Source organism: Pezoporus wallicus, unplaced genomic scaffold, assembly GCF_028554395.1.
Source record: "Pezoporus wallicus isolate ANWC-B61680 ecotype Strahan unplaced genomic scaffold, APGP_CSIRO_Pwel_v1 scaffold_6446, whole genome shotgun sequence".
In the NCBI taxonomy this organism is placed as follows: domain Eukaryota; kingdom Metazoa; phylum Chordata; class Aves; order Psittaciformes; family Psittacidae; genus Pezoporus; species Pezoporus wallicus.
Window position 1 is genome coordinate 2563515 of NW_026636264.1, and position 23041 is coordinate 2586555.

The 23041-nt window shown below is 41.8% G+C and overlaps 1 protein-coding gene across 4 annotated transcripts in view; it reads left to right on the forward strand.

Annotated features, from left to right (window-relative positions):
* The first annotated feature begins 1351 nt into the window (after window positions 1-1351).
* The window catches only part of ZDHHC20 (zinc finger DHHC-type palmitoyltransferase 20), a 42550-nt gene continuing 20860 nt past the window's right edge, over window positions 1352-23041 (forward strand). For 2 of the 4 annotated variants that reach the window (XM_057399641.1, XM_057399642.1), the window contains exons 1-3: window positions 1352-1586; window positions 17879-17905; window positions 22457-22551. In XM_057399641.1, the coding sequence (XP_057255624.1) occupies window positions 1475-1586; window positions 17879-17905; window positions 22457-22551 (234 nt within the window). In that variant the 5' untranslated portion in view covers window positions 1352-1474. The remainder of the gene's footprint in view (window positions 1587-17878; window positions 17906-22456; window positions 22552-23041) is intronic. The other 2 variants (XM_057399640.1, XM_057399643.1) reach the window with 1 other exon arrangement.

A 23041-nucleotide genomic window follows, 5' to 3' on the forward strand; every position in this document is an offset into this window, starting at 1 on the left:
CTCTGTCAAGAATGACCAGGCCAAGCTGTTCCACCAGTTCTCTCCCTTTCCTGTAATCCCCTTCTTTACCAGTTCTTGCTACATATGATTTTGCAAATCCATTCCTTACCATCCCGATCCTGCTCCCACATTCTAGCATCCCCACACACTTGGAGCTGATCCCAAAGTGATCCCTCTGTGGTCCCTGGGCAGAGCTCCATGCACCACAGTTATTCTGTATATGTCAAAATCTGTGGTCACTGCTTCTTCCGGCTCTAATACCCAGATGAACGCACACACACTTGACCACACACAAGCTGCTGACACTTGGGCATTTGTCTGGGCCATCCTTTCCCATCAGCTGTTAGAGGCTCACAGTCTTCTCAACCCCTGATCACTCCTCTCAGTATTTTTCCATCATCTCATCAGAAGGCAAGGCCGTAACAATCGACCCTGCCTCCTGCAAAGGCACTGCTCTCACCCTACCACCCCCTTCTCCTCTTCACACTCAAATATGCGATCCCGAAACGGCCCACCCACACCAGCCACCTCCTTTGCTGGTTTCTCCAGGCCCGCTCCTTCCGAGGCACCGCTCTCCAGTGCTGCTCAGCCTCACCCTTCGCCCTGCGGGGTTTGTATTTCCAGGGGCTCCAGGCCCGCCAGGCCTATCCGCGTCACCTCGGGCGGCCCCGCTGGACCCTCCTGTTACCACCAGGTGGCGCCGGAGCCCCGCGGAAGCCGAGCCGGCGCCGGGACAAGAACGCCAGCACAGACCCCTCCGGCTCTGGAGAGAAATTTTTGCCGTGCCACGGGCTGTGCCAGCCCCGAGATCCTATCGACAGCAATTCTGTAGTAAGGCTAAAAATAGCAACCGTTAAAAACGTTCAAGAACGTCCGCCTTCAAGGGGACCAGCCCCGCAAAGCAGAGCCCCGGCGGTGCCTTTCTGGATGGTCGTTGGTGCTACCCGCAGCTGTCAGGCGTTAACTGAAGTTCAGAAAACAGCACTCAATTTATTTATAAATAAATACTCGTTGCACCACCCAACAAGCTGTTTGAGCCCTGTAAGTGCTCAGTGAGCAGGGAGAAGTAACAGCCTGGCAGGGCCCTAGGTATGGGTGCCTGCACCCACCCGAACACATCGTGATAGACACCGACTCACACGGAACCGCAGAAGGGCGACACTCAGGGTTTTTATGGCTCGAGGAGGATCCCGCCCAGAAACAGCCCTGCCAGTGCAAACACCACGACCGACCCGTTCTGCGAGCGCAGTATCCGCTCTCCTCACTCCCTACGGACTGCACGCTGAGGCCTTTCGGCGCCCGCGGTAAGGAGGCGGTGGCGAACGCTGGGGCCTCCCCTCTCCCGCCCACTGCGGCCCGCCCAGGGCCTTCTCGCCCGCCCAGGGCCGGCTCTGCAGCAGTGGCTGTAGCTGTAGCCGCCGACGCCCGTGGGAGCGCCGGCGCTGATGCCTCCTGCGGTGGCCCGGCAGGGAAGATGGCGCCGTCCCACGTCCTCAAGTGTTGCCAGAAAGTGCTGGCCTGGGTACCCGTGGCCTTCATCGCCCTGGTCGTGGCCTGGTCCTACTACGCCTACGTGGTGGAGCTGTGTGTGTGTGAGTGGACGGCAAGGGTCGCGGGCGCCGGGAGCTGCCAGCCGGGCGGGGAGGGTACCTCGCCACTCGCCTGCGCCGGGGCCGCTTCCCTGCGACCCGGCGGGTTCTTTTTCTGTTTGCCCGCTTCAGGCTTTCCCTCAGGCGGGCGAGAGAAGACACCCCTTCCCATCCTTAGGCGCCTGCTTCCTTCGGGGATGGGTTTACCTGTTGTCCACTCTCCTCAGGCGCCCTCCCCGAGCCGCGGGTGAGCGCGCTGGGAGCCCGCCTTCAGGCGCCTCATGGCGCCGGGGACCCGGCCCGGGGTCGCCTGTGGAGAAGCGAGAGACGGGGGAAGAGGAGGCTCAGGAAGGGAGTCCTGGTCGCTTAGTTTGGAGACAGTCTGCTCAGGGAGGTGGTGAGGGGCAGGGACCGCAGCAGGGTCGGGCAGTCCTCTCCTCAGCCCTGTGGGGTCTCTTCCCCTCATGTCTCCCCGGGAGAAGTTTCCCCTATTTTTTTTTGTTATTACTCCATCTTCCTGTTGTATCAAATAACTCTGATGACTTTGTAAGTGTATTTATCCCCCCCCCCCCCCCCTTGCTAATTAAGAAGCCCAGTGTCACTGAAGCTTAATAAGGCTGAAACCATCCCACTTCAGCAGGCAGGAGAAAGGCTTTAAGGCTTATGGGGTTTTGTGAGGCTGCGTCAAGGCTTTCTGGACGAGGGCTCAGCGTTATGTAAATCTGGCTTGCAGGAGGTGTCAGTCAGGGTATTTACCCTTTTCTGTCTTCAGGAGCATGTTGGCTTTCTCCGGGCAGGGTAAACAGAGTGGCACAGCGATGCGCATTATTTGTCAGACTTAGTTTTCCTACACTGTTTTCAAGTTTGAACAAGGAACCCGTTACTGTTTGGCATGTTTAAGTAAGGAAGCTGAAACGAACAAAAAACCTTGAAAGTATAAAGAACTATTTTGAGCTACATATGTCTATGTAGTGTCTGTAGGCCCTCATACTTCTTGCTATTAGTATAAAATATGTGCTCTGATAGCCCTAGCTGTAAGTAAAAGGCTTGCATATGCTTTCTATCTGGGCAACCTTGCAAAGATATCCTTCCATTAGAAATAATCAGTTAGGTTTTTTTGGTTTTTTTATGCAGGACTTGGGGTTTTAGATAACTTTTCAGAATGCCCATGATATTTCACAGCCTTCTGTGTTAGCTTAATGTAGACTGGAACTCAAACCACAGTTACTTGGACTTAAAATAGTAGAAATGTAATTGTAAAATAACGCTTGTTGAGGTATTATGCAAAATGTTGAAATGAGAGAGTTGCAAATATGTCAGTGTATCCAAAACTTTGCAGATTATTGTGGTTTAGGTGTCTGTGCAAGTAAATAATACCAGTTTTCTGGGAAAATCATGCTTGCAACTATAAACATTTGAAAACAAGTTCTAGACAATATTTTAATACTGATACCAGAGTTTTAATAGGTCTGTGGCATGGGAGGTTGGAGTAGTCCTGGGAGGGGCTTTGTAAGGTTATAGACTCTCATTGTACATGTCTGAAGGTTTTCTGGACCCATTACAAGCTAACTGGTATGACAAAGGCAGATTAAGACTATGCATTTCTTAATAAAAGAATGAAAATTTGGAGATTAAGAGACTCATCCAGAGTCTCACAGGTGGTCACTGGCTGAATTGGGAACAGAACCTTGCCCTCCCAAGTTCCAGCTGAGTCTCTTGATCATCTAGTGGGTCAGGGCTGGATGCTGGTTAATAATTTTTCCTTTCCAGGCATAGAGATGCTGCAAAGAACCCTTCAGAGCTCATTAGGGTTTCATTTGTGTGAAAATTACTGCACAGGTTGGCTCCTGTTTATGCAAGAACTTTCACATCTATAAATCAGGTTTCTAGACATCTGAAATTTTCTGCTCACAAATCAGCTTCTTTCTTAATGTCTGCACATACAGACTATTAAGGAAAAAAGTGGTTCAGTAAGAAAATCACTGACTTTTATTGCTGACACTGAATTTTACTGTTGTTACCTGTCTAAATCATGCTTGATGACCAAGGATTTTATTTTTCTTTGAATTTTTTTCTGTTGAAGATTTTGGGGTAGGGTTTTTTGTTTTTTAACCTGTTGAATTTTGTTTACACCTCATAAAAGGTCATCACGAGAGAGGAAACGGGTTTGTAGTTGGGTATTTTTGGTGGTGGTTAGGTTTTTTTGTGTTTTTACTTTATGTGCTTTTACACTGCTGTTGAGTTTAAACCAGTATGGAGAAGATTTATGGCAAAATGCAGCATTTTCTGGTTCTTGACAGGTGTATTTACTATCTCCCAGTGCGGCTTATGTTTTATTTTTGTTTGGGAACTAGTGCACTATGTACTATGACAAAGAGCAAGGATGTGCCCTTAGCACACAGCTAATGAATGTGGCGACACTTGTCTCTGCAGAAGTTCACGTACAGTGGGTGCAAAAGCAAGTCTTACGGCCTGTTGAGCTTCTGTGGCTCTGGCAAAGGGCACAGTGTGCAGCTGATGTGTGCCTGGGTAAAGGAAAGACAGAGGAAGCGAAGCTTTAGAAAAGAGCAGACGCAATAGAAGATTTTGAGTAAATACTGAGAGTAAAAGAGAAATTGAAACTGCACAGACCAGACACCAGTGTTTTTGGTTTTTTTCAAAGATTATTCTCAAAGATTAGGTAACTATTAAGGCATGAAGCTAACAAGGAAACAGGAAGAGAGAAAAGCCCGCTTTTTCAACTATTTTTTCTGATTTTTTTTTTTTCTCCTTGTAGTCCCTACTCATATGTTACAAGTTAAACATATATATTCAGTTAGTAAATCAAGTAGCAAGTCAATGTAGTATCATAAAATATTACTAATAAAGTAAAAGATAGTAAAATTGTGCTGATTCTTTCATCACATCACCCTTTTTTTTCAGTTTTGCTTCTTTGCTGCTTGCCCCACCCTCCTCTGCTGGAGTGTTTACATGTTGCTTAATGTCTCACTTTTTTTGTCTTATTCTGTCACTCACTACTAGTATGTATTTACTTGATTATGCTTCTTCTATAACCCTAAATTATATTACTTATATACTGCCTGTGAACATAGGGGATGACTGGTGTGGATAAGATGAAAGGAGATTCATAAACTCGCCTATTGTTTTCCTCCGATGGAAACTGCCAGCTTGGTTATAGCTCTCTGAAGCACAACAACCAGCTGTTGTATGCTGGTGAACACTGGCTTATTTAGGCCACTGTTGCTGTCTAATTGTGATCTATCAGGTAAATTGGCTATTAAGCTAATTGGAAAGGTGAAAACAACCATTTGTCACCAAATGTGTGGAAGTTGAGGGGATGTCAGAGTTGAAAAAATCTTTGAGCATGTCTAACTGAAGGAACTGCAAAAGACTGAAGGCAACATCCCATTCAGATTTCATTTTAAATGTTTTGAAGTAGAAAAACATGAATGAATACCTTCTTCCTAGTTTTTTTTCTTCTTTTCACACATAACTTGCCCAGAGCTCAGTTTGCAAGAAAACACACGTAGAAATGCGTGAAGGATGTTATAAAATAGCTTTTCATTAGTTTAAATCAATTTCATGTGTTCTTTCTTGTTATCAAAACATGTTTTGCTTTTAACATTGCCTTTGTAAACAATGGCTATATTATGCTGTTAGTGAATTGGACTGATTGTGTCCGCTTAGCACATCCCTCAGAAGCCCAGAAAGAGTTGAGCTCTTCTCTCATGGTTTGTTTTCACTTATGGCTGACTTGTGTCTTGTTGCTTATCCCAAACATTCTTGTAGGTGATGGGCTGTAATACAGACTGGCTAGAGGCTGGTCAGAAGACACTGTTCAGACACAAGTGATAGGAGTTGGCTGGTAAAGCCAGCCTGTTACCTTCAGGCAACCCTTTTACTAAAACACTGGTACTGCAGTCTGCACTGAGAAAAAGAGATTTGATTTTGGCTGAGTTGTCTGCAGATTGTAGCTAGGATCTATTGGCTGGTTTTATTAAAAAAAAAAAAAGTTCAGGTTAGGGTTTTACTTCTATAGGAAGAACTGTATGTTCTGAAAAGCACCATCATGGCTCTTATCCTGGGCTGAGAGTTGTAAGAATGACTTGGTTTATGGATTTGCTGGTCTTGTAAATGTATGACTGTTTTCATGTCCCAAACTCCACAAAGTATGGAAAAACATGGTTTTGAAAGCTAAGGGAGTAACTAGTTCTGTGTTCTTTTCATAGCATCTATTTGCAGAAAGGTTTGCTTTTTTTAATCATGTCTAACGTGTCTAAAATCCTGGCAAACGATGCAGTATGTCATTTAGAATATGTAACTTCATGTTAACTGGTACAGACTGAGTTACTACTGTTCCAGGAGGCCGCAGTAGCTCTTGTCTGTAGGGAGATAGCTGTGATTTCCCCAAAGCACAGTCCACATGAGAAGCACATGGTGATCTGTTGTAATCTTCCAATTTGAAGAGTGTTGCATAAACAGAGAGAAGGTAATTCCATCTGCTTCTTTCCTAGGAAATCTCTACTGGAAACTCTTACGTAGTAGCTATCAAGCAATGGCAAGGTGATATTAACAGCACTGTGTCAAGTAACTTCTGATTTCAGACTACAGAAAAAGCTGAAGTATCAGCACTATAGTACAACATTTGCATGTTAAGCATGCTAAAAGCATTCCCATAGGAAAAGAAAAGGTTACCTTTCAAGAAAAGGAAGAGCAAATTAAACAGGTTAGATCGTTAGTAACAGTTAACTACATGCCTCTTCTGAACTTCCAAATAAAGAAATGGAACTGCTTTGGATGCGCTTAGTTGTTGCTGCAGTGTCTCAGCTCATCTTAAATAAGAACCTTTCTGTTATTATAAGTAGAATTCCTGTTAAAGTGCTCAGACTGAATACAAACGTATTGGAAAGCCAGATGCTGGGTTCGAGTAGAAAGATTATCTATGCTCTTGCAGCGCTGTATTGGTCATCTTGATTTATAAGGACGGGTGGGCATGTGCCCCTTCTATGGCATGACATCTGCTCTCTTGGCAGCCCTCTAATGAAAGAATGGTTCCAAGAGCCACAGAACTAGTCAGTCTGGTTTCTCGGGGAGTTGTCTCGTGTCTGCTCTCCTGCCAGTGGAAGGAATCCATCCCTCTTCTCCTTACCAGCCCTCTCTATGGAGTGCTCACCCAGCCCTAGCCCTCCATCATCAGTTTTCCCTTGTATTTGCTAAACCATTTCTGACAGCTCTGCAGTGGTTGTATCCTTCCTCAATCTCTAGTTACCATCTGGTCAAAAGAAGTGTGGTACAGTGGCCAGTAGGGCTGCTCAGCTTGCCAGGTGACCAGGCAGAAAATTAGTGCTGCGCTCAGAGCGTTCCTAACGGGGCATATGGGCTTGTCTCTTCTACCCAACCAGCAGCTTTGGTGAAACTTACTCATATGTATTTAGTGTGAAATCTACACCAAGCTTCAAAACTTGACTGAAATTGGTCCATGAGCAGGATGGCTTTGGGTTAGGGGAAGGAGCTCAGGGGAAGCCCAGAGCTAAGCAAGTATCTGAGCTGAAGCAGGAGCTCTCCTTGTGGCATTACTCTTTTCTGTTGTAGCTGTGGTCACATGTTGCTGCAGCACTTTCTGATCACCTTTTAGATGTGGCCTGTAAAGCTTTTGTTCCTGGTTTGAAAGGGCTTGGATAGTATGAGTATTTAAGGTTATGAAAAATAACTGATCTCAGTTTCTTCTCTGTTAACAACAGTAGGAGCTCTCTGTATGCCTCTAGAGTTAGAACAGAACTAAAAAGTGACTTTCATTTTTAGTCGGGGATTTTTTTAAGTTCACCACTTACTAATCTCCTGTTTTTCCTTCAAGACACTATGGATAAGAGACTAGAATTTCAAGTGTATGTTTTCAGTAGGCATTACTTTGAGGTCCTTGACCCTCTGCATACCGTGAACCTCAGGTTCTGCTGTCTACTGAAATTTAAACTTTGTTGTCCATCAGCTCATATTTCTATGAGTTAACGTAGACATGCTTTCCATAATCAAAGTTTTCATGGTGTTGCAAAGATGTGTATCTGAGCTGAGTTCTCATACACCTGTGAAACACCTTGGATGGCACTGTAAAAGTTTTTACTTCTGGAATGTGAGATTGCCTGTGATGGGGGAAAAAAAAAAAACAGGAGTAGAAAAAATCCTAGTTGTGTAGTTGTGCGTCTAAAATTGTGCCTGTAAATGCTGAGGGTTCATGGCGTTCATTTTTCCCCCATTCAGTATGTCAGTTTTTATACTGCTCTTTTTGTTCAACAGTTTCCTACAACTGGTAAGAGTTTATGCTGGTTTAACATTTACTTCCCTTACCAGTGTTGCAAATCATAGGTGCCCGAGTTTCCTGAAAAAAGCCTTTATGGAGTTTTCAGCTCAGTCGTTAACACTTCCCCACCCAGTACATGTTCTTCCTGTAACAGGACAGGAGTATGCATTTTTCTGTCATTAGTATGGGTGAAATTTAATAGAATTAAGAAACATTTGAGAAGTAACCACAGGCCACTTTTCTGTGTAAACTGAATCTCCACCAAGGTGAATCAGTTATAAAAGGGGCAATTTGACTGCAACAATTGCATTTGTTCTTTTAGCTACTTCCTCAATATTCTCTCCTGCTGTCACTAAATTGTTTTCTGTGGGATATGCTTAACCCCTCTTGTCCTGGGTCAAGAGAAAAATGCCAGACTTTCCCTCCTGCTCCTCACCACCATCCTCACTGGAGTGCCTCCTACATAACCTTTGTGCAAAAAATCAAGTTCCTCCTCTGCAGCATTTCAAGCCTCTGCTTTTCCTTTTTTTTGAAAGACCAAATGCCTCATCAGTTCCTTATTCATGTTCCCTGTCGACTATTAACGCTGTCTTACAAGACTGTCAAAGAGAGCTAGATCACAAGAGCAGCATGTTTTGCTTTTGCAGTTTCTGCGAGGCTCTCTCTGCTATATATGGTGCAGCATTGTCTTAAATGTGAAGCACCAGAACCATTTTAATCATATGACTTACAAAGAGATCAGGGAGGTAGCTGTGTTTGGGGGTGGGGTTGGGGGGAGTTGGTTTTGTAGGGGTTTGGTTTTTTTAGCCTATTTGGGACCAAAAAAAAAAGAGAGATGAAAGTCATAATTCATCTGGAATTAAGCAAGCTACGTCTGCAGAGAGAATGAAACAAAACTTACACTAAATCTAAGTAGCCTGATGAGGAACAGGCATTATTTGTTTCAAGAGACAGGTTTTTATAAATTGGTTTGCAGTTGTTTGTGATTGACTTAAAACTTACGTTAAGTGCCTCAGCTATTGACTTGTCATAGTGTGAAAGCAGAAAACCTGTTATTGTGCCATTCTTCTTGACAAGTAGTCATTGCTTTTAGGTTTGTGATGCCTGGATTAAAAAAACCCTGGTGAAGTGTATTTTTGCAATGCTGGGATCAATGGTACCTGAAGGTTTCCATGTCTATGGGTTTGTGACGTGCAGATTTATCTGCCCATTGCAAAGGAGCTCAAAACAGAGCAAAATTTGGTTTCTGTTGTGTTTTGAAAATTCCTGTGTCACTAACATGCAGGTCTTTGTTTACAGTATCCGGACAAGGATGCAAATTGTGCGTAGGATTTTTGTGGGGATGTTTTGTGTGTGTTTATTTTTGTCAGTTTAATCTACTGCTCCTTATGATTCATATTGTTGGTCTTAAAAAATAATTATATTTTTTTAAAAGCTTAAGTTCAGCCTCATGATTACATACTGAGTTATTACTTGCTATGTTGCAGGGTAGATACTTGTTGAGATAAAGCTAAAGCAGCAACTAGTGCCAAGGTTAGGGTTCAACTTTTTATAATTTAAAAAAATTACGAATTTAGACAAAGCAAAGCCTAAAGGCCATTGAGCACCGGATTCAGACATTTTCTATTTTGTGCAGTGTAACATTCTCAGACTTGTAAATATCCTGTTTCTCATTGCTTCCCACACCTGAAGAGCCACTTAGGAGACACTATTGCCAAGGAGCCATCAGTACTGGAGACAAGGATCTGTTTATGAGCAGAAATGATGGTCTAGGAAGGCTGTTGGTTACACACAGGGCATCAGGTGCTGCCATGCCTCAGCTGCCTGGTTATGTGGTAGTCTCATTTCCAGCTGTGAGACAGTGCTCTCCTCTTGCTGCATGCCTTCTCTGGAATCTTCAGGCAAGTGGCTGCAGCTCCTGTTTCCATCCCAGTTTATGTTTCTGTGTAGCTTCTTGTGAGGCAGCAAGTTTAAGGGTTTGGGTCACCTTGCATGTAATCACAAATGTTTAGAATCATAGAATCGTTAGGGTTGGAAAGGACCTTAAGATCATCTAGTTCCAACCCCCCTGCAGTGGGCAGGGACACCTTACGCTAAATCATATCACCCAAGGCTTTGTCCAACCTGGTCTTGAACACTGCCAGGGATGGAGCATTCACAGCCTCCCTGGGCAACCTATTCCAGTGCCTCACCACCCTAACAGGAAAGAATTTCCTCCTGTCTGGTTAACATTTTGGGTCCTGTGCTGATGGTTCTCACCACTGTGGATGGTTCATGTCTGCAGGTCACAGCAGCTATGTGGAATTTCTGTTCCCCAGGATCTGACACCTCTGCTCTCCTGCCATCACACCTCAGAGCTGTGTGGAATAGCCAAGTAAGGACTGTTGCTCTAGTGTCATCTGTCTGGAGTAGAAGTAAATGGATTTACCAGTAATATTCTGAGCCATAAGACACTCACCTTTAAGTGACCTTAATATTCAAGGCAGGTATTGGCTGGTAGTCACAACTGCATGTTAGTGAAGAGTGTTTTTTTGAGGGGTTTGTTTTTCTTTTGTTTGGGCTTTTTTGTTTTGTTTTGTTTTTTTTTGTTTTGTTTTGTTTTTTTCAAAAAAAAATACTAAGTCCTAAATTACCTGAGAAAATCTGTTATGAGAATGGTTGTATGTTGGTTTTTGTTTGGGGGGGGGGTGTTTGTTTTAGTTTTATTTTAAATATATTCATGGTTTCTAGTATTACCTACAGAACACCTAATCTTGTGCAGTATGCATAAGACATTTCATACAACATGTGACACTAGCACTCTGTCAACACCAGCTGATTATCCTGTTTGTTTCTCCTACCTCTTGCAAGTGTCCTAGCAGTGTCAACTACAGAACCACTGGAGTTACTCCTAACACAAAAAGACTTTTCACATATCCATTCACATATCCAGCTACTTGAATAGAGTGTTACTATGAGCTTCATCTGGCCAGCCTGAGTATAAATACTCCTCCTTCAAATGTAAATGTAATTAATTACTGATGTGAACATAAGCTAGCTCCACTCAGATGCTTCAGAGTTTCCATGCCTTTCTGCCCTTTCTGTTTTTTCCTATTCCTCAGTGTGCCAGATTCATGCAAGTAAGAGCTCTGTCTTTCAAGAAGAAACCAGGCTTTCTTTTTGCTGTGTCTCGTAGCTTAAAGGCAATATTGGGAACAATTTATGTGCAGCACTTCCAGACTACTGAGCGATAAAGCTGTTATGATAAAGTAGAATTTTGGGGGAAAAGAACTGAATGAAGAAAGTACAATAATTTGAGTAAGCAGCTAAGGAAAGCATGTAGAAGTAGTGCTAGGGTTTAAAATCCATCAAAATGCAAATAGAGGATGAGCAGTGGCAATAGTGTTTAAGTAGCTTAAGAAAATCAAGTTACATTAGGTTTCTTTGAGCAATTATGGTAAATTGAAAGTGAATAGTATTTCTCAGGGAATAAATAGGGCTTTTCAGGGGCACCAAACATGGTACACTACTGCAGTAGAAAGCAAACATCACATGTAGAAAAAGCCTTTAGTTGTTTGAGCTGATCCGTCTCTTAATACATTGGGGTTCTTAGTGCAAACGCAAGTGTGAGATTGAAGTTTAGACCTAGCAACACTTCCTTCTGCATGCTATCCAAGTGTTACTGTCAGGTTTGAAATCATTTAAAGCTTGCAGTAACCCTCAGTGAGAAGACCATTAGGAGACCATTCGTATAACCTTCAAGATTATTTTGCACATGCAGTGGTAAGGAGCCATCTGTAGGATTTAGTGGGTTCCAGAAGTCAGTTGCCTTCATAGCTGCGGTTTTGAACTGTGAAAGTGGTAGCACAGAATTTACTGTTCCCAGAATATATGATAGAAATCTTTTAAATTGTCATAGCTTAATTCATTGCTAGATGTAATGCAGTACCCAAGGAGTATCTTGCATTGATTATGCTAATTTCTGCTGTAGCCCTGTTTGTATTTATGTACTGTCTGCATTGAGGTTGAAAAGACCTTGGCTAAATGAAAAGATTCTTTATTATTGTGATAAGAGCATGTTTTTTGGGCAGAAAGCATCTGGTCGCTCTAAATTACTTGTTTTAACTGTACAACAAATAGTAATGATGGCTGATAACAAAAAAAAGTCTGCAGTGCAGCTTGAACTGTCTTATTTGGAATATTAATTCATTTTGCCCTTCCCTGTGATAATGCTTTTTTGGGTCCTTGTAGCAATGGGCGTGGCAATCATGAACACAGAAAATCTGGTGGCCATAAACGATAGAGCATCCCCTGTGCAGTGAGGTCTTTCTTCCCTAGCTGCATGTTCTTCCTCCTTTTTCCTCCAACCCAGATTTCTCCCCACCACCATTCCCTGCAGTGTCTTTGAAGGCATCATCTTGTGATCCCTTGAAGTCGCAAAGTAGCTCACCAGTGATGTTGCTGTGCACCGCATGTGTGCGCTTGTGCAAACAGCTGCACTACTTTAAGCCATCCACAGCCCTAGCAGGGTTTCTTTTCCCTAACCCAGGACAGCGAGAGGCCATTCACCTTTCATCACTGTAATTCCCTGCTGTTTGTGGTCACACAGACTTGCCTTCATTGGTAGCTGAAACCTGACCTGAAGTGTCTGGGAAGCCAAGTGCTTGCTTTGCTGTGTTTGTCTGCCACAGGGGAGTGGGCACATGAGTGGGAGGTGTATCTTCATGCACCACTGCAGCAAGAGTTGTCCACCAGTTGTGCCTTTGAGACAAGCACTGTGTCAGACCTGGGCAGTGGTGTACCCGTGCTGCACGGCAGCCCCAGGCACTGCTACCCCTGGAGCACACTGTGGCAATGGGAGTTTCTTCATGCCATACAGCATCTGGAGAGTTTGTAGTGTCTTGCTCTAAGACACCTTTTCCAAATGTTTGTAGCCAGTGAAGGGTCTGGAGCACACGTCTTAGCAGGAGTGGCTGAGGGAACCAGGGGAGTTTAGTCTGAAGAGAAGGCTCGGGGGGGACTTTACCACACCCTTAACAGCTATGTGAAAGAAGGATGGAGTGAAAAGGTGACTGGTCTCTTCTCCCAAGTAACAGGTGATAGGACAAGAGGTAATGGCCTCAAGTTGTGCCAGAGGGGTTAGACTGGATGTTAGGAAAAATTTCTTCACCAAGAAGGTGGTCAGGCTCTGGAATAGGCTGCCCACGGCACTGGTGGAATCACCGTCCCTGGAAGTGTTCAAAAGCATGCAAATGAGGCCCCTAGTGACATGGTTTAGTGGTGGTCTTGGCAGTACTGGGGTTGGACTTGATGATCTTAAAGGTCTTTTTCAACCTAGTTGATTCTGTGATTCTATGAAGGAGCCACCTCTCCTGCCTCCCTGTTCTATACAGCATTACTTTCTGAACTACCAGTGCACTGTGGGAAGCCTGCATCATATTCTTGGAGATCTGGAGTAAAAAAAATACAGCAGTCTAGCACCATACGAAGATAAAACAATTCTAGGTTCATATGGCTCAAATTTCTGCAGAGGACATTGATTCCAGCTGGTGGCAAATCATGTGTGCCATTCCTGAGTCGCCATAGCCTTTTGGCAGGGATCTGGCAGCATCCTTCTGCATTGGCTTTTGGCTACGTGATGCTGTCAACTCTGTCATCTTGACTCATTTGTCTAAAAACAACTCCCTGCTGCTCAGGGAGGAAAACACCCAGTGGGTGCCTGCCAGTCAGGAAATAAGAAATTGCTCAGTGTGGAAAGGTGACAGAATTACAGCTGCTAGAGAACAGTAGAGAGGTGCTAAGGTCTTCATGTACTGGCACTGTCCTGTAACAGAAGCCAAATTAGTATTTGTTCAAGGAAATTCACTCATTGTCTGCCCCACTTGTGTCACTAAGTAATGTTTCTACCATATTCTTGTGAGTGACTAAGATCTGCATTTGCAAATGGGAATTATGTTACCATAAATCTGTTATACTTTCAACTAAATGCTATTCTCAGAACAAATTAAATACTTTGGATAATGTCCATGGTGCTTGGCTTTGCAAAAACTCCTGTGGGGAGTTTCTGTAGTGTTTCTGTACAGGTGACTTAGAATCATAGAATAGTTAGGGTTGGAAAGGACCTTAAGATCATCTAGTTCCGACCCCCCTTGCCATGGGCAGGGACAACTCACACTAAACCATCTCACCCAAGGCTCTGTCCAGTCTTCTAGAAGTGTGTGTCTATGCATGTATAAATGTATTTTAACCCTTTTCTTTAAAAACTAAGAAAAGTTAAGGCTGTACATCTGGTGAAGGGATGCAATTGCACATTTATCACTCTTCCCACCCGAGATGAATGTCAGCCAAAATGTGAATGTTACCCTTGAGATTCATGGAAAGGCTGTAACACGCAGAGTATGACTCCTGCTAGGAGCCATTGTGGGAGGGCACAGGCAGAAATAAACACAGCACATCAGTAATGAGATCAGTTCTTATATATTCTTCTGCATTAGTTGCCATTGAATTTCTTGCTCTGCAAGGAGCAGATCTGACTTTAATTGGAATATGCTTTTTAGGGGAGTAAGGAGATGTGATGTGTGGGTTTTGTAGAGCAGTGGGGTTCTTCCCGTTGAAGGCTGAAGGCAAATGTGTCATTTTTCAGCATGCCTCTTGCAAGGTCTTGGCAGATCATTGCACCTCTTTACCTCAGATTGGAGAGATTTGGGGGGTTTCCTGTTATGCAGTGATTTGGAAGGTGCCTGAACACTTCATAGCAATCCTGAAAATAAGCCTGAAACTGAAGGCAAACCAGCTCCCTAAACTTACTTGTTCTTCCAAGATGTTCTTGCAGGTTTTCCTGAAGCAGCTTAAAAAATTTCCAAAGCTTTGTGAAATTTGGAGCTCCCTCAGTTTATACTCCAAGAGGAATGCTTCCAACAAATGCCGTTTTCTCCCCAGTCCCATTTGTTATGAAACTAATGATGTCCCTATAGCTGCAGGATTGCTTCCTGTGATAATCTGTAGGCTTCTGCTTCTTTCATTCTTGTGACATAGGTGAGATGAAAGATAACAGACAACAGTATAAAAACGAGTATCCATAAAAAGGTGTAATGAACACCTGGGATTATGAAGGAAAATTACCTTTGCCAGGGATGCTGCTGGGTAGCATCCTTAGATTAACATATAAATTATGTGCAGTGCTTTATTTATTTTTTTTTTTAAAGAAAATAAGCAAAAAGGCAGTGCTGCCTTTTCCCTGCATACCACCACCACCCGTGTTTTAGAAGTGTTTAAACTGAAAGTGGTACTAATTTTGTGAAAGCTGATGGCTTGTAACCAGTTGTTGATGGCAAGTAGTTACAAGCAATAGAGAGCTAAGCTGGTAACTTAAATTACTAGGCCAGGGATGATGGGCGACAATGTGCTCACTCTGATTTGTTGGTTTTCATTTGGCTCTTTTTTTTCCTGTACTAGAGTTCAAAAGCTAGAATCGATTTCCTGATGGTGTAAAGCTGCTTGTTACGCTACCAGCCTAGCAAATAAAGGCCTGTTTTATGTAAAGGTTAAATATTAACTCACTTAATGGAAGGCTTTGCCTGGTAGCCTGAAGATCCTGTAAAACTGTTTGTTTGCCATTTGCTGAGTGAATTTGGACTCAAGTAGTAGGATTCCTATTTATTTAATCTATCTGACAACGGGAATAACAACAGTGAAAGGGATAGAGAAACGCATGAACTTCTGAGGCAGTAGAACTGGTCATCTTTTATTTTTATTTCATTTGAGGATGATAAGACGGCATGAAAATCACAAGTGTTTCAGTATTGGCTTTTACCTCAAAACACAGGGGTTTGCCAAACTAAAATTGTTCTGCACAGTCAAATAACTGTGTTCTGACACATGGGACCAAAGTAGGAAAGAGAAAATCATCTTCCTGGTGCTGTGAATCTTTAATTAATTTTTATGAGGCTTATTTAGGGATCCTTTTGATGAAGTCTCACAGGTGATAGCATCTTAAGGGTTTTTTTTATTTCCTGTGTGTGTAAAGACTGTTTATTATTTTGAGTCTTCAAACATGAAATTTGGATCAATTTTGTTTCGTGCTGAGAGCAGAAGTAAGGCTACAGATTATGGAGTGCTTTAATCAGAATTGCATACAAAAATTTCCTGTAATTTTATAGATAATGATGTTCTCCCATTAGAGGATAATTAAGAACTTTCTTATATTCCTTGTCCAGGGATATAGGTGTTTGTCCAGCTGTGTGCAAAGGTCTTTACTTAAGATATAAGAGGAGCCAAAGAGTAAGCTTCATTTGAAGTACTTTTAGGATTTTTTTCTTTTTTTGAAGCTAAGCAAACAACCCTCCTCAGCAACTTTAATTTTCACTTTTTTAATGATTTTATCTTCTCCTTGTGTAGTTGAAAAATGTGTTAACTGGAGAAATAACGCATTATTAAAATTTCAAGCAAACGTGGGATTTGCTTTAAAAAATAATGTGACTTCTGTAGCATGCAGTGGAGTACTGCTGAGACTACCATGACACAACAGGACCTGGTCTTACATTTACATGCATGCTTTGTAGGTAATTGTGTGTTTCAGGTCTGTTTTCCTGTGTAGATCATGTCCCTGTTGCAGACAGAGACAGGGGAGGAGGATATGCAAGTATGCATACCTAATGTGAAATTGAGATGTTCTTTAGGATTGACCTCCTTTAGCTTGAAGCTAGCCTTGTTCTATTCTAAATGGTAATTTCTCCTTCCTTTGGGTGGAAGGGACCGGAACCTTTTCCGTTAACTTCACAGAGACTTCCATGGGCAGATAGAGGGTACCAAGTGGATGTTTTAAGGAGGGGGCAAAAGGATAAGGATAAGATGGGAGACAACGCACAACACCACGCCCACACATCTGAAGAAAAAGGGGTCATCTGTGCATTGAAATGTCTTCTCATTATGTCTCTTTTTGACTAGAAAAAGAGACATAGTTGCAGACCCTTTTACTATAGATATCTGCAGTTAGGTGAGACACAAGCCACCTCTGTGACCAAAGTAACCCTTCAGAAGGAATTCTGCAATGCACACTCAAGCCCTGCAGATTGAAGACTCTTGCGTGCATCAGGAAAAAGCTCTTGAACTGGCACACAGACTAATGACTGTAGAAATGTTAGAGCTGAGAGAGAAGAGACAGTATAGAGTGATGTGAACTGCAGTAGGCAAGACATGCCCTGTTAACCTTTAGCTTGTGCTGGTGACCAGAATTTGCTGTATAAGATGAAGAGTCAAGAAAAGATCCTTTCCTTGTTGAATTTCAGGAATTCAATGTCTAAGGAAGAATAAAGCAACCCAATAAGTAAAGCAGATCTCTGTTCAGCATCTTGCCTGAACTTATGAATGAAGTGTGAAGGTTCTGGAGAAGCCTGAAGACAGGAGGATGTACTACTAGTCAGGCAGTATACAAGGTAGATTTGAACAACAGAATTTGCTGTTGGGTTACAAGGAAATAAGGATGTAGGAGATAAGGAAGTGGAGAGATTTTAACTATACTTGAAGAATCCAGGTCAAGGGAAAAAAGTCAAAAGTAGCATGTGATGGGAAGAGGGATATGGTGGCAAAAAACTGTGAGGGAAGTAGGTTACATGTAACACAATTCCACGGGGACTTCTGTAGCAACTTGTTTTATTTCATTTTCTGCTTTCTAGTGGTACCCCTGTTGGCTTAGTTGTTGAGTCGGAAAACTTTGCTAGGTGCATATATGAAGGGGAACATGCATAAATTAGGATCTAATCAATGTGAAAAGAAGTGTGCTCATTTGGTTAAGCAGGGAACTGAATTCCCTCAGCTCTTCCACTGACTCATCAAGCTTCAAGGGCTGGCCAGAGTAATACTGATTCCTGTTTTACCCCCAGTGTGGGGTAGGGAAGCTGTACTAACACCTGAAGTACACTTTGGCACAAAACAGCTGTCTCATATCTCGCTTCTAGCCAAACACTTGATTCAGTATGCATTTACTCACCATGTATCTTTTTTCTTTTTCTTCCAGTTACTATTCCTTCAACTGCAGAAAAAGGTAAATTTTTAATTTTTAAAGATGTGAATAGTTTTGTTGCACACAAGTCTTAAGGCACATAGAAGTTAAATATACTCCTTTGTATGTAAGCTCTGTAGCAAGTAAATTACTGCTAAGAATCAAGGTAAATATTCTGAGGTTGAGTCTGGTTAGCTTCTAGTACCACAAGCTTGGGATAATGACAAGCCCTGTGAGTCTGTGATCTAGGTTTGCAAATACTTTTAAATGAGTACCTTCTAAGAACAGAAAAAGGATAAGAGAGAAGGAACTGCAGCAGATCCACAAGTCCATTTTCTGTTTATTTCTGAACACACCCTGTGACCTGAAATACTTACGGAAGAGGAAGAATTGTTGTTCTGCAGTTTGCTATTTTCCAAACAGCTTACCAGATTCCTAAGAGCCCCATTCTTTAGGACTGGTTGGAACTGTGCAGAACACAACCATTTCAAAGGTGGCTGCACATTATAATTTTAAATTGTTGATGGTTAAGGCCTGTTTTGACAAACTGTACTTAAGTCTTCATATTGGCTTTGGCATGTATGTGCTACAGTGTGTAGTACTTAGGGATACAAACTGACCAAAAAGATTCCAGCATTCTTTCTGTGCCACTTCTTTTAACTGTGAATTGAAAACTAGTATAAAGGGTGATTCAATTCCAGAAGTTCAAAATATGTCTGTTTTTTGTATAAAACTTACTTTCATTTTCCTGTAGAAATACAAGTTATTGATGAGGTATTTGTTTGGGAGTTCATTTCAGCTTATGGGAGGGGGAGGTACACGGGTGGTAAATTAGGCATAGATATGCATTTTAACTGTCTGCAGAGGGTTGTCTTCAGAGTGTCAGATGACTTGTAAGAGGCTCTCATCTCTTAAATGTTTTAGCAGAAGAGCACAGAATTTGAAGGTAGTCTAGCAGTGTTCTTCCTGGTGGGGAACATCCAGGAGAACACTGAAAGGAAGGAACCTTGTGGGAATCTGTCCTGTTCCTGTTACTTCTTCATTAGAAGATGAGAGGGAAAATCTCCAAAGTAAACTGCAAGTTATTCAATATGGGAGCTGTGTCTTCCTCTGGATTTTTATATCCCATTACACAGCTGGGCTTTACCTACTTAAAAAATTCTGCAAATTCTGCTATGCTTTCCTGTTGACCTGTATTATGAGTAAGCTTTACTTTCTAGTTTCTTCTGGAAAGACAAGTTTCACATCTCACAGTATCACAGTATGTTAGAGATTGGAAGGGACCTCGAAAGATCATCTAGTCCAATCCCCCTGCTGGAACAGGAACACCTAGATAATGTTACACAGGAATGTGTCCAGGCGGGTTTTGAATGTCTCCAGAGAAGGAGACTCCACAACCTCCCTGGGCAGCCTGTTCCAGTGTTCTGTCACCCTCACTGAGAAGAAGTTTCTTCTCAAGTTTAAGTGGAACCTCTTGTGTTAATCTCAGTTAAGGAAACGTGACAGAGCAGTGATGTTGGTGTTGCATAGTCAGATCTCTGGCTTTAATACCATTGTGGTGCATGTCTGACTGAAACAGGTGCTCTTAAACCTACCAGAGAAGAAAAATGCCTGAGTAATTAAAGAGATTGACAGGGTCACTGGAACCTGACTGTGAGGCTTTTAACAGCTGTCACCTGCACGCTTCTTGCACCTTCAATTCTAAAGCATGTCACAGGCATCCTGTATGCATGAATTTCTTTATTGAAATACTGAGGTTGATCTTAAAATGAGTTGTAAAGCCTTTTTTTAATTTGAAATGAAAGCTGTAGTAAGTTTTATGAAGTTCTGATAAACTAAATCATAATAGCCAGGAAATAACATCAGAAGGGTCAAAAGGCCAAGCTACCAGTAACATTGCTGTGTAAATCAATAATGTGCATCTTAGCAAATATATTTTGCTTCATATTTCAGTGTACTGTGTTCAAATTCTTTTATTTCCAGTAATTAATTGCAACTTTTGATTAAATGAGTGGCAATTTATTCACACCATTAAGGCTATTTGTTTGTAATTTCATATTCTTGTCTAGGTTTACATTCATTAGGATAGAGGAATAAATTCAACTCTGCATCTCTCTTAACAATATAATATACTTCTGTTACATATCTTTCTGCAATCTGACTGTCTTGGATGTAGTATTAAGAATGATTCAGAGAAGGATGTTAATAGCATATCTTAGGAGGGGTTAGCATAGTTTAGGAGGATTCTAAGAGCATGTCTTAAGACATTGTCCTCTTGAGGGCGTAAATTATGGTCTGATATGCATCAGTGCTTTAAAGAGAAGTGACTTCATTTGGTCACAGAATGGCACCAAGAATCCTGGATTCCCCTTAGCTTTGCCAGGATTTCCTCATGACTCTGGCTAAACTGGCCAGTACTGAGGTTTGAGGGTTTTGACGTGTTTTCTGTGTAGCTTTCTACTTACAAGAAAATGAGCTGAATAGGAGTGAGGCTGGTTTATATTTGTACTGGAAATTGATCCAAGATGCTTCAGAGATGCTGCAGAGGAGATAGGGCTACCCATAATGGTGGGTAGATGAACTGCCAAAGTAAACTAAAGCTGTCAAAAATGGTGTCTTCCCTCCCTCTCTTTTCTTGGGGAGCACTGTAATCAGGTATCTGTGCTGATACTTGTAATCACAGTAGGAATGGCAGTACAGGAGTGGGGAAAAAAAAGCAAGAATTTATTCAGTGGAGGGGCAGTATGGACTGCAAATTGCAGGCTCTTCTGTTCCAGACTGAGGGATGCCCATCACTGAAACAGCCATGAAATTCTCACCTCAAGTTGCTCCAGTTTGGCTACTGAGGACGAGCCATTTTAGTGGCTTTTAATGACAGCGACAGATAGCAAGTTCTCAGTTATTGCAAGAGTGCAAAAGCACTGTAACAGCTGCCTCTTTCTAGTAAATATTGATAACATTGGCACAGTTCTGTACCCTTGCTTGCAACCAGCATTGGTGCTTGTTATTCATGCTATTGTTGGGGCATTTACAGCCTGCACCAAGAAGTTTGAAGGATTGTGTGTGCTCTAAAAATAATCTTTCAAAAGAATCTGAATTGTGGGGTGATTTTTATGGATGGAATGGAACTGTTTACTCTGCAAGTTTGTTTTGCTGTGCCCTGCATCTCATTTCCTTTTTCCTTCTATTCAACTCCTCTCACCCTCTTATCCCCCAAAGCTCCTATCTGTGCATCTGATGCCACTCCAGTTTTGTGTCTTTCTCCTCTTTCCAAACCATTCTCTCACTCTTTGATTGCTTGAGCAAATTACGTTCATATGTTTTTAATAAAAGGCAGTTTCTAATTATGCAGTGCCTACTATAGTGATACACAAGTTCTTTCCCATCAGGATGACAGTTTTAGGATAGCCTTTGAAAAAGGCTTTGCTTCTTGCTTTTTCGATCAGCTCCAAAGTTGAAAATTTGTCAGATCTGGCTGTAAGGTTGGAGGAGTTGGAGGCAAAGGTAAAAAGCATAATTCTCTGAAGAAAGCTGAAATTAAGTTTGTTTTCAGTGTAACAAGCAATGAAAACCCTGAAAGATAAGTTAAGACCATGTCTTCTGTGACTGCACAAACATTTCCTGAGCTGTTGGAAGTTCTCAAAGATTCTAGCCTGTTTTACCATCCATGAAGTACATCATGCAGCTTAAAGGAGTGTTTTTATGTGCACAGGAAAGTAGGTCAAGTTTCCTTCCTCCTGGAACTGAAGATAATATAAGTGAAGATAATGTAAATATTTACTATGACTTCTTTTCTATGGCTTGCTGTTCTGGCACAACTGATCTGTTTCCTCTTTACAAGTGGTAAAATAAACTGTTAGAGGAAACAAGATTGGAAGAAACTTCCTGGGTCTTAAGGTCTGCTTCTGGCCTTTAAGGCAACCAAATCACACAGACCAATTCATAAATTGATTGAGCTCTCTACTAGAGCTACCTACATTTTGTTGCCACATGACTGTAATAGCAGAACTCTTCCAGCTTATATTCCTGTGATGATTTGAAAGATAATCAGGCAGTTTTTAACTCACAGCTAGCTCTCATCTTGGAGTGCTGTCCTCTCCAAACCTGTACTTCGGGGTTTTTATTGTCATGATCAATGCCTTCTAAAATGGCACAGTGCTGCACTGTTTCTGTTAGAAGTAGAAAATAAATTGAATTCTATAGGTCAGTTATCAGATAATTTAGAACAGAATTGTAGCATCTTCTTTATCCAAGAAGGTTAGTCACATGCCACAAGTGAAGCTGTGTTCAGTTTTTTGTTTTTGGGGTGGGGTGTTCTTTTTTTCCTTCAAAGTCTGTTTTGGAATTATACATAAGAGCATATTATTTCCTTGAGGAATAACAGCCATCACGTTTGGGTTTGTTTGGTTTTTTTTGTTTGTTTTTTTAAGTGAGCACTCCTAAAGCACTAAATCTATTCAGGGGAAAGGGTTTAATATAATTTTATCAGGTGATTCATACTGTAATAGTTTAGCCCTCATCAGAGATGAGTGATTTTAGTTCTTGTTCTTTTCAGCTTTACTTACCAAACTCTTTATTTGTATTTTATTGCAGCTGTCTACCTTGTGATTTTTCATCTGTCATTTTTCATGTTTGTATGGTCTTACTGGAAGACAATTTTCACATCTCCTGCATCCCCCTCTAAAGAGGTAAATATAACCTCAGAAAAATGTCAATGCCTTTTTTATAAATAGCTGAACTCTTTTCAGTGATGAAATTTGTTTGCAGTGCTGCATGATTCACCTTTCCTTTCTCATTATCGGAAATAGAACAGCATGACGGTGTATCATGAATAAAAATGATCAAGTGACTCTTAAAATACCATATACTTTGTGTAATGACATTTCCTCATACAAAACATGCACTTAATTAATTACAAGTTTGACAGTCATGTACAGTGCTTTGCTCTGAAGTAGTTTGCTTGAAACTTGGAATTTTTAAAACCAAATAAAATGACAACATTTTTATATTTCCCTTTTAGCCAGTTTTGACCTTTGTTTTGATTAGAGAAAGTACGTATGCAGTGTATAGTCATAACTTGGAGGACTGAACAACTTAGTAAGTCAAGGGTTAAGGTTTAAGGACAATTGAGAAGTGAATACATGAAGGAGCTTTATATAATGGCAGAAGACCATAGAA